Source organism: Oncorhynchus clarkii, unplaced genomic scaffold (genome assembly GCF_045791955.1).
Source record: "Oncorhynchus clarkii lewisi isolate Uvic-CL-2024 unplaced genomic scaffold, UVic_Ocla_1.0 unplaced_contig_9634_pilon_pilon, whole genome shotgun sequence".
NCBI lineage: Eukaryota > Metazoa > Chordata > Actinopteri > Salmoniformes > Salmonidae > Oncorhynchus > Oncorhynchus clarkii.
In genome coordinates, this window is record NW_027258339.1 from 41,473 (window position 1) to 60,000 (window position 18,528).

General features: G+C 46.9%; 1 protein-coding gene across 1 annotated transcript in view; it reads left to right on the top strand.

The window, feature by feature from the left end:
• The window catches only part of LOC139396704 (centlein-like), a gene marked incomplete at both ends in the record, with an annotated part of 74,067 nt that overhangs the window by 36,517 nt on the left and 19,022 nt on the right, over positions 1–18,528 (top strand). Inside the window, 6 exons of the mRNA XM_071143657.1 lie at positions 544–635; positions 2,680–3,245; positions 8,328–8,370; positions 9,274–9,349; positions 9,660–9,913; positions 16,904–17,101. Coding sequence (XP_070999758.1) covers positions 544–635; positions 2,680–3,245; positions 8,328–8,370; positions 9,274–9,349; positions 9,660–9,913; positions 16,904–17,101 — 1,229 coding nt within the window. The remainder of the gene's footprint in view (positions 1–543; positions 636–2,679; positions 3,246–8,327; positions 8,371–9,273; positions 9,350–9,659; positions 9,914–16,903; positions 17,102–18,528) is intronic.

An 18,528-nucleotide genomic window follows, 5' to 3' on the forward strand; every position in this document is an offset into this window, starting at 1 on the left:
AGATCTCCAGGGGTGGGGGGGTTGTGTTTTCACCAATGTCTGCTTTTGATTGAACATCCTAGTTGGATGCTTAGATAAAGTATTATTAGTGGTTCTTGATAAAGACTATGTCCTATGGTTTTAGAATGGAAATGGATATTCAAGGGTAGATTTATTGATTCTAATCCCCGAATATGACAAATCACTGTCTTCAATTGCTCTTTGCGTTGGCATTTTATAATGGTTTTAGATTTCTGAATAATTGCCAAAGTGATATAATTTAGAGCTCTCTTGTCTTGAACTTGAACACGGAGGATTCAAAGGTTGACAGTCAGACACTGGCAAGTCATGTGTTCTTTTCTGACACTATTTTCAGAAAAGAACAAGTAGCCTACAAGAATAGGCTTACGGCGTGAAAAGAAATCAATTAGACATAATTCATTAAAATTGATTTAATAATCTATTTTTTCCCTCCTTTTTCATCTACCTATGTGGCTGGCTGAAAGGAAGCAGACACTTGTCTTGTCTTCGTGTCACAATAACATGCTTTGTCCTCGTTGGCAGAGCTTCTTCACAAAGTGGCCGCTGATCCGGAGGTCAAGAACAGCACTCCCAAAAAGCCCTCTGCCGAGAGAGTGGAGCAGTCGCTGAAGAAGGTACAGTAAAGTGCTCTTTGTCACCGCCAATAAAAGAAACCCGGCGAGACAAAAGTCTTCCTCACCACAATACCTACTTAAGTTATTTCTGTAACACTGAAGTGGGGAGAAATACACTGTCTCGGCTCTTGGAAGTTTTAGGTGGAGGTTTTGTCGTTGAGCAGGCATTTTTCCGGTCAAAATAACAATTAGAAAAACATATTTGAAGACTATTCAATGTCTGCTAGTTGTTGTAAAGGCTTTCCTCTGAGAACTACAAAACAACCACAAATTATGTTTTTTAAATGACTTCTTCCCAGGCCCCATCACTCACCGTGAGTGTGATAATCCTCCACAATGACGTTGGTGAAGTGCCGTTCGGGGGATGTTAACAGGGGATGTAAAAGCGTGCTCGTACGCCCATAACAGTCATGCAGTGGTATGTTGAAGAGGATTGAGAGGGACACAGGGAACTATTTTAACGGGGAATTAAATTGTTCCGGAATCATTTCTAGCAGATGATGCCATGGCGTCTAGCGCCAACAAATGCCATATGGCGGGCGGTTTAATGGAGACTGTCATGGCATCTATTACAGAGTGACAGTACCATGTTAGTATAATAACCAACAGGGGTCGGGAGAGGAGGGGGAGGAAGGAGGAAGGAGGGGGGGAGGAGAAGAGCAGCACTCATTTATGTTATCCAGGCATGGTGGGTAATGGAAAGACGTTTTGGGGAGGCCCGGTGAGGAGCATGCACTGTATGTGTGTGTGCGGTAAATTTGACATGTCTCACTGTAAGGCGATAATCAGGCGGACCGGAAAGCCGCCCTAATTTTGTTTGAATGGCACCGTGCTGCTTAAGCAGAGGGCAGAGCCGTGCCCAATAAAAGAGAGAGATTGCCTGGGGGTATAGCTACACCCAGCTTGTATCCACTGTTCTGTTTAACCGTTTCCACCAAAGAGACAAAGGGGTGGTCCTGTTTTCAGTGTTTAGTGATAGGTGACTGGTCGGGGGACTAGCAGTCAGATGTCTGTAGCCTCTCTAGGAGGAGGGGGGACTAGCAGTCAGATGTCTGTAGCCTCTCTAGGAGGAGGGGCGGCTAGCAGTCAGATGTCTGTAGCCTCTCTAGGAGGAGGGGGGGATAGCAGTCAGATGTCTGTAGCCTCTCTAGGAGGAGGGGGGGGGGGGGGGGGCTAGCAGTTAGATGTCTGTAGCCTCTCTAGGAGGAGGGGGGGGCTAGCAGTCAGATGTCTGTAGCCTCTCTAGGAGGAGGGGGGGGCTAGCAGTTAGATGTCTGTAGCCTCTCTAGGAGGAGTGGGGGGCTAGCAGTCAGATGTCTGTAGCCTCTCTAGGAGGAGGGGGGGCTAGCAGTCAGATTTCTGTAGCCTCTATGAGGAGGGGCAGCTAGCAGTCAGATGTCTGTAGCCTCTAGGAGGAGGGGGGGCGCTAGCAGTCAGATGTCTGTAGCCTCTCTAGGAGGAGGGGGGGCTAGCAGTCAGATGTCTGTAGCCTCTAGGAGGAGGGGCGGCTAGCAGTCAGATGTCTGTAGCCTCTCTAGGAGGAGGGGGGGCTAGCAGTCAGATGTCTGTAGCCTCTAGGAGGAGGGGCGGCTAGCAGTCAGATGTCTGTAGCCTCTCTAGGAGGGTGGGTCTCAGTCAGAATGGGAGTGTTTACATTTCAGTAATTTAGCAGATGCTCTTATCCAGAGCAATTTGGGTTCAGTGCCTTGCGCAAGGGCACATCGACAGATTTTTCAGCTAGTCGGCTCGAGAATTCGACCCAGCGACCTTTTGGTTACTGGCCCAAAGCTCTTAACCACTAGGCTACCTGCCGCTATGTTAATGGCCAAATGGTTTGTTTCAACCCTCTACTACCCTGGCCTGCACAGTTACTGCAAACACAGGTCAGAGTAGAGAGAAACACTGACACTACGCTGTTTTCGCAGTTCAAAGTTGACAGGATTTTTCTTGTTCGTAGCTTGTTCGTAGCTCATTTACAGTGAATAGAAGGTCTGACTGGGAGGTTAGTTCTGGTCCTAATGAACACTCAATGATCACCATATAGATAGAACAGTTGGAGAGGAGGACGGTGTCCATGGAGCAGGAGACCGAGAGGCTGAGGGAGGACAACCAGCACCTCCAGGAGGCCAACACAGCTCTAACCCAGGACAAGGAGCACCTCCAGGGCTCCCTGGCCCGCCTCCGCACCCAGGGGGCTGCTCGCGACGAGGCGGCCCATGCCCAGGCACTCGCCCAGGGGGAGAGACACCGCACCGAGGCCCTGGCCCTGGAGACCCAGCTGGAGGGGGCCAGGAAGGAAGCCGGACGCACCCGGCAGCAGCTCCTCCGGCTCAGGCAGGAGCTGGGCATCCTGAGGGCGGCCCGGGACTTCAACAGGAGGCAGAGAGGACCCAAGGCTAACATGCTAACAGGGCTGGCCACAACAGCCACAGCAGGAGGAGGAATAAGTGGAGGGGCATTAGCAAACAACAAGGTCAAATTCAAAACAGGCATGCGGCCCAGAGGCCCGGCGCGGCTGCACCGCCACCGAGCGGTTGGCCCCAATCAAGTCATCGGAGGAGGAGGCCGCAGCCCTGCTAGGGACGACTGGGAGGACATAAGCGCGGACAGGTACGACACACTCTCTCTCTCTCTCTCTCTCCCTCTCTCTCTCTCTCTCTCTCTCTCTCTCTCTCTCTCTCTCTCTCTCTCTCTCTCTCTCTCTCTCTCTCTCTCTCTCTCTCTCTCTCTCTCTCTCTCTCTCTCTCTCTCTCTCTCTCTCTCTCTCACCCCCTCATTATTTTCTAGGGTGGGGGGGCTTAGCGGCATCGAGGGGACACCGTGCATATGCAAAGCGTAAGCAAATGCGTGATTGAATTTTCAGCGCCTGTCTAGTTGGTATTCAAGAGCCGATGGAGGGAGAGGGAGGAAAAAAAAAAACGACTGTCAGATCCTTTGAAATATCCTGGGACGTCTTGCTCGGAGCTTATTGACTGAAATTTGCATGCAAAATTAGCCACCTCTGCACACAGAGTTGAACTGGTGCCAAGAAAGCCTGACACCTGATATGATAAGAGCCCGACACTTGATATGATAAGGGCTCGACACTTGATATGATAAGGGCCCGACACTTGATATGATAAGGGCCCGACACTTGATATGATAAGAGCCCGACACTTGATATGATAAGGGCCCGACACTTGATATGATAAGGGCCCGACACTTGATATGATAAGGGCCCGACACTTGATATGATAAGGGCCCGACACTTGATATGATAAGGGCCCGACACTTGATATGATAAGGGCCCGACACTTGATATCTTCCAGTGATGCAGTCATGAGGCCTGAGAATTGACAGTTTGGCAGCTTGATTTAATTTTCTGGTCCTTTGCATATTCACCCCTCTCCTGACAGCAACCTAAGACATTCCCAGGCACAGGTTCCCCCCCACCACCCCAACCCCAGTCAGTTCCGTTATCTTGTGACATGTCGATTTAGGATGTGCACAGACGTTTTTTGCTCCCCACACGAACCCCCCTCTTATTCCTCTCCTCGCCTTAATTTAGTTAGATAAATTTTGAATGACCCTCCTCGGCTCGCTACCAGATGTCTACAAGCTGTTTAACACTCTCCAAATGAAGAACCATCTACAGTAATTATTTCATGTATGTTTTATGCTAAAAAGCCACTGAGCTAATGTTTATTGAGTGATGGTTGGGATGATGTGATTTCAAACACCGGCTACCCGCACCACTGGCTGATGTTCATTTCTCACAGACTCTCTCCCCCCCCTCCAGCAGTAGCCTAGCTTCACTTCACACACACACATACCTCGCCTCTCCCATGACTAATTCATCTCACTGAAACCTTGGTTACTCACATGGGGAAGTTGAAACCTAACAGTGGCTGTATAAAACTATGGCATGTTTCTCCCTTGTCCCTAATGTGTCTAATAAGCAGCCGTAAGATACAGTCTTAACCTAAAAGAGGGACTTAAATACAGATGTCTTAGTTAAGTTACCTGTCAGTTGAGGTGCAGTGCTGTTAAAGCCTTCTGTGTCTCTCATGTCTCAATATTATTATGCCTATAGGTGCTTGGGAAAATGTGGCTTTTCATCCTGCAGAGAATTAGTTAAATACCAACAAAATTAAGATATCAGACTCGTTAAAGAAGTGACTGACAAGCGCCTTCCTCCGTCTTGGTTTCTGACTGTTCTTCTCACTGCCTCTGGCTCGACTTGTGGTTAGAAAGTTTCAGGAAGAAGTACCTTAAGGCTGGCGGACATTTTGAATTTTGACCACATCAGCAGTTTGTTTGGAGAGCAGAGCAGGGCTGAGGCAGGGGCCTCCGGGAGAGTACTGTAGGGGCTAGCAGGAGGTATCTGGTATACAATATATAGTACACCAGCACACACACACAGCCTGTCTCCCGAAGCATAGGCAGCCATGACACGACCAGCACACTGTCCTGTCCACTCAGCACATCTGAGACTGATGGAATAGTAGAAGTGCCCTGCCACAGGGTATAAGATACAGTGATACAGCTCACTCCCTGATAAGGTGATCACCCCCGCCCTGGCTGAGTGTGTTCTTCAGCCCAAAGGCAGTGAGCAGGCAGGTTTTTATTATTTTTTTTTTTATTTCACCTTTATTTAACCAGGTAGGCTAGTTGAGAACAAGTTCTCCTTTACAACTGTGACCTGGCCAAGATAAAGCAAAGCAGTTTGACACATACAACAACACAGAGTTACACATGGAATAAACAAACATACAGTCAATAATACAGTAGAAAAAGTGTGTGCAAATGAGGTAAGATAAGGGAGGTAAGGCAATAAATGGGCCATGGTGGCAAAATAATTACAATATAGCAATTAAACACTGTAGTGATAGATGTGCAGAAGATGAATGTGCAAGTAGAGATGCTGGGGTGCAAAAGAGCAAGATCAATAAATAAATACAGTATGGGGATGAGGTAGTTGGATGGGCTATTTACAGATGGGCTATTTACAGATGGGCTATGTACAGGTGCAGTGATCTGTGAGTTGCTCTGACAACTGGTGCTTAAAGATAATGAGGGAGATATGAGTCTACCAGCTTCAGTGATTTTTGCAGTTCGTTCCAGTCATTGGCAGCAGAGAACTGGAAGGAAAGGCGGCCAAAGGAGGAATTGGCTTTGGGGGTGACCAGTGAGATATACCCCTGCTGGACCGGGTGCTATGGGTGGATGCTGCTATGGTGACCAGTGAGCTGAGATAAGGCAGGGCTTCACCTCGCAAAGACCTGGAGCCAGTGGGTTTGGCGACGAGTATGAAGCAAGGGCCAGCCAACGAGAGCATACAGGTTGCAGTGGTGGGAAGTATATGGGGCTTTGGTGATTAAAAGGATGGCACTGTGATAGACTACATCCAATTTGTTGAGTAGAGTGTTGGAGGCTATTTTGTAAATGACATCGCCGAAGTCGAGGATCGGTAGGATGGTCAGTTTTACGAGGGTATGTTTGGCAGTATGAGTGAAGGATGTTTTGTTGCGAAATAGAAAGCCGATTCTAGATTTAATTTTGGATTGGAGATGTTTAATGTGAGTCTGGAAGGAACGACTACAGTCTAACCAGACACCTGGGTATTTGTAGTTTTCCACATATTCTAAGTCAGAACCGTCCAGAGTAGTGATGTTGGACAGGCGGGCAGGTGCGGGCAGTGATCGGTTGAAGGGCATGCATTTAGTTTTACTTGCATTTAAGAGCAGTTGGAGGCCACGGAAACAGTGTTGTATGGCATTGAAGCTCGTTTGGAGGTTAGTTAAGACAGTGTCCAAAGAAGGTCCAGAAGTATACAGAATGGTGTTGTCTGCATAGAGGTGGATCAGAGAATCACCAGCAGCAAGAGCGACATCATTTATATATACAGAGAAGAGAGTCGGCCCGAGAATTGAAGGTAAAGACAGGCTATCTGAAGTACCTGTGAATTACAACAGCATATCATGTAAATACAGTCTATCCAATACATCCAGCATACTGTTATAGTGAGGTCTTGACTTGTATCCACATGGTTGATTTGTATTGAAGTAGTTATTTATTCTCCTTCCTGTTGCTTTGATTACATACAGTATTCAAACTATTACTTGGGTATGGTATTGTAGGCTAAATGCCTCTCTGGTGCAGGTGTGTGGTATGCTGGAATGTTCAGTGCTCAGCACAGTCTGTCAGTGGGCCAGTCTTGGGCCTTAGTGGCTGGGTCCAGTCTTTTCTCCCTCCAGACCCAGACCCCAGCTCTAGCCTCCACCCCCAGCCTGCGCCCCCCAGCCCTGGGGCCTCGGGTCTGTCATGTGGGAAGGCTGATGGTGATGTGGAGGTCTTTACCTCTGCTGCTCTCACCGCCCCACGTTAATAAAACCCACAGCGTAAATGTCACCGACTTCCACGTCAAAGGTCACTGTCGATAACGGGGGAGGTGGGTGGGTAGGGAGTGGAGGTGTGCGTGTCTCCGAAACCCTTACCGCACGTCCGTCCATCAGATGGGCTCGTCTCGTCGGTGCTCAGCCATGCCACTCACACACGTCTGTCACACAGATCGCACTAATGAAGGCCACAGCAGTCTGCATACATGTTGATACACACCGTAGCACAACTGATGAGGTGGAATTCATTCAGGTCATTTCCAGGAATTCGGGAAATAAATTCAGGAATGAAATTGCACATGGAATGAGATGGAGAAAACAATACTCTGCTTGATGGTAAATGGAACATTGGATATATAAATTGTTATATACATTGGATATATAAATTGAACTTCCATACATGCAAATTTGAAATATTACTGTGCTAATACATATTCACATTCTCTTTCTTTTTCCCACCCCTCTCTGTCTCTCTCTCTCTCTCTCTCTCTCTCTCTCTCTCTCTCTCTCTCTCTGTGTCTCTCTCTCTCTCTCTCTCTCTCTCTCTCTCTCTCTCTCTCTCTGTGTCTCTCTCTCTCTCTCTCTCTCCCTCTCTCTCTCTCTCTCTCTCTCTCTCTCTCTCTCTCTGTGTCTCTCTCTGTCTCTCTCTCTCTCTCTCTCTCTCTCTCTCTGTGTCTCTCTCTCTCTCTGTCTCTCTCTCTCTCTCTCTCTCTCTCTCTCTCTCTCTCTCTCTCTCTCTCTCTCTCTCTCTCTCTCTCTCTCTCTCTCTCTCTCTCTCTCTCTCTCTCTCCCTCTCCCTCTCTCTCTCTCTCTCTCTCTCTCTCTCTCTCTCTCTGTCTCTGTGTGTCTCTCTCTCTCTCTGTCTCTGTGTCTCTCTCTCTCTCTGTCTCTGTCTCTCTCTCTCTCTCTCTGTCTCTCTCTCTCTGTCTCTCTCTCTCTGTCTCTCTCTCTCTGTCTCTCTCTCTCTCTCTCTCTCTCCCTCTCTCTCTCTGTCTCTCTCTCTCCCTCTCTCTCTCTGTCTCTCTCTCTCTCTCTGTCTCTCTCTCTCTCTCTCTCTCTCTGTGTCTCTCTCTGTCTCTCTCTCTCTCTCTCTCTCTCTGTCTCTCTCTCTCTCTCTGTCTCTCTCTCTCTCTCTCTCTCTCTCTCTGTCTCTCTCTCTCTCTCTCTCTCTCTCTGTGTCTCTCTCTGTCTCTCTCTCTCTCTCTCTCTCTGTCTCTCTCTCTCTCTCTGTCTCTCTCTCTCTCTCTCTCTCTCTCTCTCTCTCTCTCTCTCTCTCTCTCTCTCTCTGTCTCTCTCTCTCTCTCTCTCGTGACAGTGGAGAGGAGTACTCTGACAGCCTGGACAGTCACCCAATCAAGGTGGGTCCATTTGGAGAAGTCTTATCTATTCTTCCTTTCGCTATAACCTCCATTCAATCGACTAACAAGTCTTTACGCATAATGTGGAATTGAAGTAGTTCATTGAATTGTTAATTGAATTGTTGATTTCATTACTGGAGTGTTTATTTGTAATCGGTGAGTCAGTCAGGATGTTGCCTGGGTTTGGCCTAGCCATGTGTAGCCTATATTACACAGTGCAGTTGCTACTCTGTGCTCTACCTGGCTTTAGGCTCTGCCTCCTCTGTTCTTCCTTCCTCCTCCACCCAATGAAATCAATAGTCCAGGTTTTTCTGTGCTTGTTTTTGTCCATTGTCAACTCCTTCACTGTAATACCTGGTAGCTATTCACCAAAGGGATGTTCTGTAGGCTCTTCTATCTGTCAAATCAGATCCCTCCGTCAGCCACTCTACATGCCCCTCCGCCCGCCCTGCCCATCAGCTCCGCCCAGCCTCATCACCATGACAGTGGAGCCACGCGCGCTGTGTCACAAATCAAAGGGCTTCCGGAAGGCTCCATGTGATCAAACCAGCTCGTGATTAAACCGTACCGGTGCTCCGGGGGGGAGGGCTTTGATGTGACTACAAACGCTCTCAGGCGGTGTCACACACTCACACACACCGTGGGGCAAGGGGGTGAGGGAGCGCGGGGGTGTTTCAAAAGGCACCTGTCAAGAGAGTTGCGGCGGTATAGAGTTGCGTTCGAGTCGACGTGTGTTGTATTAAACACGTTGGGCCGCATTACGGCTCGGTGTGATTTGTCACATCGCGTTAAATGCCACATGCTGTGATTCCTGTGTGACACGACGCGGACGTCAACCTGTTGTGCTGCATTAAACGGCAGGGTTTAAAAGAGTTTCAAAACATTTTGGTTTGTCTTTTCCAGTCACACAGGTACGCAGCCGCCTCAGAACAGCCAGCGGAAGAATTCTCCAGAACGCAGCCCAATGTTCCGAACCAAGGTAGCAACAACACGTTTTCATGTTTCACTCAAAACTTTATCAACTATTTAGGGGGGGGGACACACACCAAAACACACACACTATCGGAAGCAACACCTGATACAAAACAAGATTCTGTTCTCTACACTGTTGTATCGGTTATATGGAATGGCTTAGTCAGTCTGATGATAGAATATCCCATACACACACACACACACACACACGTTTGATAACTCTCAGCAGCAGAAATCTAAATGAGGATTGTAAGTGTGTTCACCGCTCTCCTGTACATGAACACTCTGAGGAACGCACTGTGTTCTCCTCTTGTTAGGATATAAACAGAGGGAGCCGGGGGAGGAAGGAGGGAAGAGACGAAGTGAGAGAAAGAGGAGGAAGGCCCAAAGGTGCGGCTGCTGTGCCCCCGCCTCACTGCGCGGGCGCGTTCTGGCGCTCCAGCGCCATCTCGCCGTTCTACAGACCGCCCGGTGTGATGCCCAGCGCTCCTCCCAGGAGCTGCGAGACGCCAACGAGAAGATCACGTCGCAGCTCGCCCAGAGACTGAACGTCAGCAAGCAGTTATCACAGGTACCACAGACCAGAAGAGGGGAGGACAGGCACAGAGAAAGTGGAACAAACAGAAGAGAAGGAGGGGTAGGGAAAGATAAGCAGGGGGGTTGGTACAGTAACTGGGAACAAGGAAGTTGTTCTTTTTCTTTCCTCTTTTGTTTCTTCCTGTCTTTTCTTTTGTCTTTCGGTGTGTTTCTGGGGGCCCTATCCCTGGCTGCAGTGGGAGCAGCTCCTTTGCTCTTATCATGCTTAATAAGTGTGTGTCTGACAGGCCTGCCCTCGCCTGAGGAGGTCAGCACCACAGAGGAGCAGAGGAAGAGCCACAGAGCACTGAACACACTGCTGCAGTCTCCTGCAATGCTATACTATACCCTACTGACTACTATGCTATACTATACCCTACTGACTACTATACTATACCCTACTGACTACTATATTATACCTTACTGACTACTATACTATATCCTACTGACTACTATACTATACCCTACTGACTACTATGCTATACTATACCCTACTGACTACTATACTATACCCTACTGACTACTATACTATACCCTACTGACTACTATACCCCACTGACTATTATATTATACGCTACTGACTACTATACTATTCTATACCCTAATGACCACTATACTATACCCTACTGACTACTATACTATACTATATCCTACTGACTACTATTCTATACTATACCCTGCTGACTACTATACTATACCCCGCTGACTACTATACTATAACCTACTGACTACTATACTATAATCTACTATACTATAATGTACTATACTGACTACTATATTATTATACTATACCCTACTGACTACTATGTTATACTATAATGTACTGACTACTATATTATTATACTATCCCCTACTGACTACTATACTATACCCTTTTGGCTACTATATTATACTGTAATGTACTGAATACTATACTATACCCTACTGACTACTATATTATACTATACCATACTGACTACTATGTTATACTATACCATACTGACTACTATATTATACTATAATGTACTGACCACTATACTATGCCCTACTGACTACTATATTATGCAGTAATGTACTGACCACTATACTATACTGTACTGACTCAACCAGCTAGTCTCTGAAACAGTGTCCTAGTGATATTTCTCAAACTGAATTCTTTGTTTGCTACTGTCATGACGTTGCCCTCTTTGGGTACAGCAAGCCCCATCCCCCTCTCCCTGTCTCCTACACCCAGGCTGCTGTGGTCAGAGAGGTCGTAAATTCCTGGAGGAGATTATCTCCTCATAGCCACAGTATAGAGAGAGAGTAGAGTTTTCATAGAAGAGAACAAAGGAATTTCTTCCACCTCACAGAACTTGAGGTCCGAACAACATTTATGTTCTGGAGAAGGTATAACAGGTCGGTGAAGACTCCAGCTACGAACTGGTCTGTTTGGTACAATTTTGTGAAACTCATGGGAGACAATTCGGCCACATTACCATAACGCTGTTTATATAATAGCCTCAGATATGAGGTTTACATCTAATTGTTGTATAAGATGAATGAGTGTAGATGATACTGTTTGTGAAATTGTGTAATGTGATTTTGGACTGTTTAATGAAGGAAACTCCAATTCCCTTTGGAGTTTAACTAAATCAGAGGACCGCCCATGAGCACAGTTATGGTCGGGCATCCTGGTACAGGCCCTTTTCTGCAATTCCGAATTAAACCCCCACCTTGAGAATTTCTCAACAGACCATGTTGCTCTCAATTACGAGAGGACAAAGGTTGCAGACCAGCTTACCTCGATAACGAGAGGACCAAGGTTTGAGACCAGACTGTTGAATCTTTTAACCATCCCACGTGGTTAAACTCTTAGACTATCGATACCGACAGAATAAGAACAAGAACAACTGAGCGTAAATATATATATTGATTGCAATTGTTCCTGAATGAGTGAGCGTTCATGTGCAAAGGATTAGCATTTAAATTGTAATAATTATCAACTGTGTGTTGTATTATCTCAGTCGAACCCCACTTCCTTTTGTACACCAAGCCGCGATGCCGGTTTATCCCACTAGGGAAACTCCGTTATCATATCCCTGTAACTATCTACTGTTTATTTATGCATTTCTGTGAATTAATTAGTTAGTAAATGAATTATTTTAAGACAATTGATGTATGGATGACTCATAGTGAAGACTGGGTTCGTGCAGATAACCAACAATTCATGACGTTTGGAATGAGACTAACGTGAGGTAAATAACAATTCATTAATCAGAAGACAAATATCTGAAAAGTTATATTAGGAAAATTATAACTTTGTAATCTGAATATTTTCCTTGGTGCCCCGACTTCCTAGTTAATTACAGTTACATGATTAATCAGTTTAATTGCGTAATAATAATTACAGAGAGTCATTTGATAAAGATTAATCTTCAGTTTAATGATGCCAAAGACACGACACTATGTACAGTACTTCTGTCTGAGACTGCCATCGTTGATGTTGTTTATGGGGACATCAAAATGAAGGTTGTTGGATCATATCTCACCATTCAGAGTGTCAAAGCCAATGACCAATTTTAAAAACTGTGTTTTACCCACATGTGTTCTGGCTCTGGCCCAACCCATTGGTTTCTGGGACCAATCAGACAGTTTAAAATGTATTTCCGTTCTAAAAATCGTTGGGGAGGCACTCAAATGGAGACTCATTGCGGAGAAGAAACTAACATCCGCGCCTTGGTGTAGAGTTTGTGTAGCCAGGCAAATTCTTCCATGACCTGACCTCCTCTTTCGCTCTCTCTCACGGCCTCATACACATACACGCACTCTCTCTCTCTCACACACACACACCATGCCGTATGGTAGTTAGTGGGACTGGCAGGAGGCCCCTGTTGGGTAGGAGCAGGCAGAGCCCCGACCAGCCCCAACCCACTGGAGGCCTGATTAGGAGTGTGTGTGATACACACAGGTCAAAGAGCGCAGGAGCCCCGCTGCTCTGGAAGTGGCCTCCAGGTTCCGGCCCCTACCTAGCTATCGTAGAATAGAACAGCCAGGGCCCCGAGGAGACCTAAGACACTGGCTCTGCGGCATTAATGACACACACATACAAATGCACACACACACACACACTCTTACACACATGCACAAACACCTAGAAACAGAGATAGACACACACTTTTCTCTGCTTGGGCTGACCAGAAAGAAACAGCAGTAGTTGTCTTTTACTCCTGCAGTATTAATGCCACTGCAGCAGAAGTTGTCCAAGACTCTGAGCTCTCAGCTAGAAAACAGGGATCATTCCTCCTATAAAGGGCACAAGGTCCTGTGCTGTTGGCTGGTATCCGGCTGGCCCCTGCCTGCCTGCTAGCTCTCTGACTCAGAGTCCAAAACTCTGGCTCTAATTGGCTTAGCCCGGCGCCTCGGGGGCTGTCATGTGAAAAGGTATGATGACAGTGTCAGAGACCGAGAAGAAGAGCTACCTCATTTGTTTGGCTCCTTAGTGGTGTCCTGTTACTTCAAGTTGTGTGTTATTGAAATGTGAATCAGGCTGTCTGTGTCTGTGAGGGAGAGAGCGAGATAGAGGGGGAGAGGTAGCGAGCGAGAGGGGGAGGTAGAGAGACAAAGCGAGAGAAGTGGCGTACCCTTTCAGCCTAAGTGGAACATGTGTCTCTACAGCACAGTGACACTTTCATCAGTCAATCACACCACGCCAGCCACCTTATCCCCACAGACCTCTCTGTCAGGAACCAGACTGCAAAAGCTGTCAGAGACACACACACACAGAGAGAGACACACACACTCACAGACACACACACACACAGAGAGACACACACACACAGAGACACACACACACACACACACACAGAGAGAGAGACACACACACACACACACACACACACACACGGCAGAGTGCTTTGTGAGGTATTTCCACCCTGTTCCCTCTCCATAATTGCCGTCAGTCTGTAAAACGTGACCCTCTTAATGGTGCTCTCTGTTCCCTGACTTCTGTCTTTGTACTTTCTATTCAACAAGGTGGGAAGGAAAGGCATGAGAAAGAGAGAGTCTGTTAGGAAAATGAAGGATAATTAGGCTACGGGGGGGGGACGTTGTCCTCTAACACTCTTTTCTTCTCCCTCTCCTCTCGTTTGAGGAACGAGGGAAGCGACAGAAGCTTAGAGGAACCTCCTCTGGGTGACAGGTGAGATGTCCTACGGTAATTTCTGAAAATGTTCCTCCCGCTGTAAAGAAACGTCGGTCACGCATATTAACCGAACGGGATAATTTGGGTCTGGAATCGGGTACCTCGCACCCCTCCCGAAACCTCTCCCTCTACCTCGTTCTACAATTGAACGTCTCTTCGACACGAACCCGACCCCGTAATCTCCAGGTGTGGATCGGCCCAGCTCCCATCCTGCCCGGAAGAGGCTGGGATTACCACAGGATTAGAGGGGTAAAACAGACACGGCTGACAGGGAGAAGAGGGGTTTTTCTGGGTCTAGGCTTTTTATGCCCAGGCACATGACAGAGCCTGGCACTTAAATCCTGGTGACGGACACTATAAAGGTACAACATAATAAAGATGGGTCCACTGCTGCCTTCAGTTGTCTTTCCAGGAATCTATGGTTCATCTAAAGTCTAGAATCGAAGGTCGTGGCTGTTGGTCCTTGAGTTCTATGATGTTAGTATGAGTATCTCTCATTTAGAACAGTGGATAAGTATTGTGTCGTCACTCTGCCGTGGCTTGATGTTTCTCTGCTGTTATTCTAGAAGGATGATACTGGTGTTGTCTCGTGTTCATTTTCAAGGTGTTGTACGTATGTCTGGGTCTAGGTCATGTTAGGCTAGCGTTCGCTTGTTGTGGTTGAGGAACTGAGCCAGGCCAAAATGAGGGATGTGTACTGTACCACTGTGTGTGTCTGTGACTATGTGGTTCCTTTGCTATTTTCGGAGCCACCGGCCTCATTATTTATCCTGCTAATGATTCGGTATCACTTGGAATGGCACCAGCGAGACCACTGCCCTAGAGAGGCGAGAGAGGGGGGGAGAGGAACCGAAATGGAGATAGCAGGAGGGGAGAGAGTGCAAGAGTGGTAGAGGGAGAGAGAGCGGGAAAAGAGAGAGAGGAACAGAAATAGACAGAACGGGAGGGAGAGGAGAAAGCGCAAGAGAGGGAGAGTAGTGAGCGAGAGTGGGGGAGAGAGGAAGAACGAGAAAGAGAGAGGGGGGTGAGAGATAGAGAGAGAGAGACGTCAGTTGGGCAGCCTAATGGTCCCACCATGCATCAGAGTCAGTGTCAGTGTCATCTCTCACCAGACCCAGGGCTGAAAATGGCCCCTCTGAAATCAAAGCCTGTCTTACGGGAAGTGTCATCAATGCCACTCTTAACACACCCATACACACACACACACGACCCAGCAGCAGAAGCAGCCCCCCTCTCTCTGTCTCTCTCAGTGGGGATATGGCCTGTGAGCCTTCACAGAGGAGGAAACCTAAAACAAGAGGGATTCTACTAAGAGGTGTCAGCAGGCAACCAGATATCAATAACCTCCATGTATGCAGAGCAGAGAGGCCACCCCTGGGACTACTGTGGTTTCCAGGATGGTTGGGAGGGTGTGGGGGGGGGTTGAGAGGGTGTGGGGGGGTTGAGAGGGTGTGTGTACCACACATATCACCTTCTCCTTATTTGCGCTACAAAGTGAGCATTATGTTTGATATGATACCAGATCGTATTATTGTGGAAATGATAAATTAGACGACAGAAAAGCATTGAGTACATTGAGGTTGATAATATGCATGTGGTTTAAAACGATTAGCCCCAAAGCAAATGTTTACCATGTCTGATACGCTGGTACAGTAGGGTAGATGATTACCGAGCAGTATTATCCTACAATTCCTCCCTCGCTCTTACTAACTCTCTCTCGCTCGCTCGCTCCGCTTCTAAACCAAACCCAGCTCAACTCCCTCCGTCCCAGGGTGCACTCTGATTCTACTGGATGGCTCTATTACGCCTGCCAATCAGGGTTAGAGAATTAGGGCCCTTCGGCTGGCCGCGCGTCAGAGTCCTCCTCGTCTTCATTAAGATGGAAACAGGATGTAATCACAGTTACTGTTCAGTTACGCTGTAGAAGAATATACAGTAACTTTCAGAAGTCAGAGTCCTCCTCGTCTTCATTAAGATGGAAACAGGATGTAATGACAGTTACTGTTCAGTTACGCTGTAGAAGAATATACAGTAACTTTCAGAAGGACTTTCAGTTTGTCCATCATAAGGGGCTGGTTTCCTGGACATAGATTAAACCTAATCCTTTAAAAGCATGTTCAATGAATCTCCATTGAGAGGGATTTTTTTTATCCACCAACGGGTTCAACCTGTGTTCACTTGTTTCACTGCTTCATCTGTACATGCCTACTGTAGTGTAGTGTACTTGTTTGTAGACACAAAGCATCTCAGAGTAGGAGTGCTGATCTAGGATCTGTCCATACAATCTTATCTAGGATGATCTAAATGGCTAAACTGATCCTGGATCAGCACTCCTACTCTGACTCTTCGTGGATCCGTGTTCTGATTTTAACTGAGGACGTGGTTGGTGCTCTGTTAGATTGTTCCTCTCAGGGTGTCCAATACTCATGTCTCAGGTCTGGTCCAGCTTTCTCACCACCTCTCACTGGATACACAGACAGAATAACAACAGAAGTCGTGATCAAACTTAGATTTTTACATGATGCCACTACAGCAGTAGCAGGTACATTTTCAGACTCTCATTATCCTTTCAGTCACATTTTCTTTAAGTCTTCTCAATCTATGCTCTGACAACCTCGTGTACGTTCTGACCCACTTTAGTTTTTCAATCACAAAACAACTCTTTTTGTCTTTATATATATGTTGCAGGTCCAGGAATTCTAGCTCACTTGACTTTTCCCTTCACTTTCTTCATACTACAGGTCCAGGTATCTAACCTTATATCCTGCAGTACTTTCTGACTACCTCTCTCTCTGCTCCCGGTGTGTTTAATGGTGTTCCCAGAAGCTGACCTCTGACCTGGCGGGTGTAGAGCAGCAGAAGAAGGTGCTGGAGATGGAGCTGGAGCAGTGGAGGCAGATCCACAGGACCAACACCCCCCAGCAGCTCCCCTCTACCGCCCCCCAGCCCCTGGAGACCCCCAGCCCTCCTGTCCTGAAAGCCCTGGAGGCAGAGGTCAAACATCTCCACACTAAACTGAAGGTTAGTGGTCAGACGATAGAGGAAGCAGGAGGTCACTGCAATAGGTATACAGTATTTATTTGTATCATTCAACCTTTATTCATACAGTTGAGTCAATGAACAACTAATGGTGGCCTGTCAAGAAGAGAGCACAGCAGCAATTTAATTGACATTTATTTCTTTATATGACAGGGACAATGCACACATTGCTGTAAATGTGCCAGATGTAGCCAGCTGGCTAGTTTTCATCTGCAGTTCCCTGGGCAGATAGATGAAACTATACTACACATAGAAGCAAGGGCCCTGACGTTAGTTATCAATGCTGACAGTTCCAGCAGGGTTGACAATGTCAGAAACAAGCTTCAATTGAGCACTCCTTTAGTCTGAATGTTAAAACCCACAAGTATCTTCATTTATTTCAGATTTTATTTTCATATTTTTTTGTCTCAATCTAATAATATTATAAAAATGCCCACAGAGCTTCTTTTTTTTTAACCGATGATTTATACATCACGTCTTTTCAAAATCGTATTAGATTTACCAATGACAATTACCCAGTGGTTTCCTATTACTTGATATGCCAGGGAACACCTGTCAGTGAGGTGAGAAATGGGAAACAACAGCGTGTCCTCTGAGTGGCTGAACCCTCCAAGGTGTCAGTACGACACCGTTATCTGCCCTTCGTTAGCTCACTCATCAGTGTCAGCCGCCATATTGCTACTGTCGTTACCAAAGGCTGACGAGTCAGTTGAGGTGATGGTGGAGTGTGAGAGGTGAGGAGGGGGAGCAGAGAGAACAGTGTGTTGGGGGGAGGGTGTGTGTGTGTGTGTGTGTGTGTGTGATCCTACGAGTTTCCGCTGGAGACCAGAGCTCCTTTAAACCAAAGGGAAGATGCACACACAAATATCCATCATTCTCATGATCACAAGCACACCTGTAGTCACGGGCCACAAGGGGTGTGTGTGTGTGTGTGTGTGGTGTGTGTGTGTGTGTGTGTGTGTGATGTGTGTGTGTGTGTGTGTGTGTGTGTGTGTGTGTGTGTGTGTGATGTGTGTGTGTGTGTGTGGTGTGTGTGTGTGTGTGTGTGTGTGTGATGTGTGTGGTGTGTGGGTGTGTGTGTGTGTGTGTGTGTGTGCGTGTGTGTGTGTGTGTGACGTGCACCAGAGAGGCTTTGACACCAAGGTGTCCTCTCTCTCTTTGATCCTGCAGTAGAGGCATACTGATACCTAGAACCAGAAACACACACAGAACAACACATATATATTTGTATCTTTTTTACTTGACAGGGTTCTCCCATCATTCCTCTACATATAAGATATGATGTCATACCATTTCACTTCTATTCCATTTGAATTTCATTTAAAGAATTTACAGAAATATATTTATACACCACACATGACAAAGACAGACAAGAGGTTTAAAAATGGATCCGTACACCATCACAATCT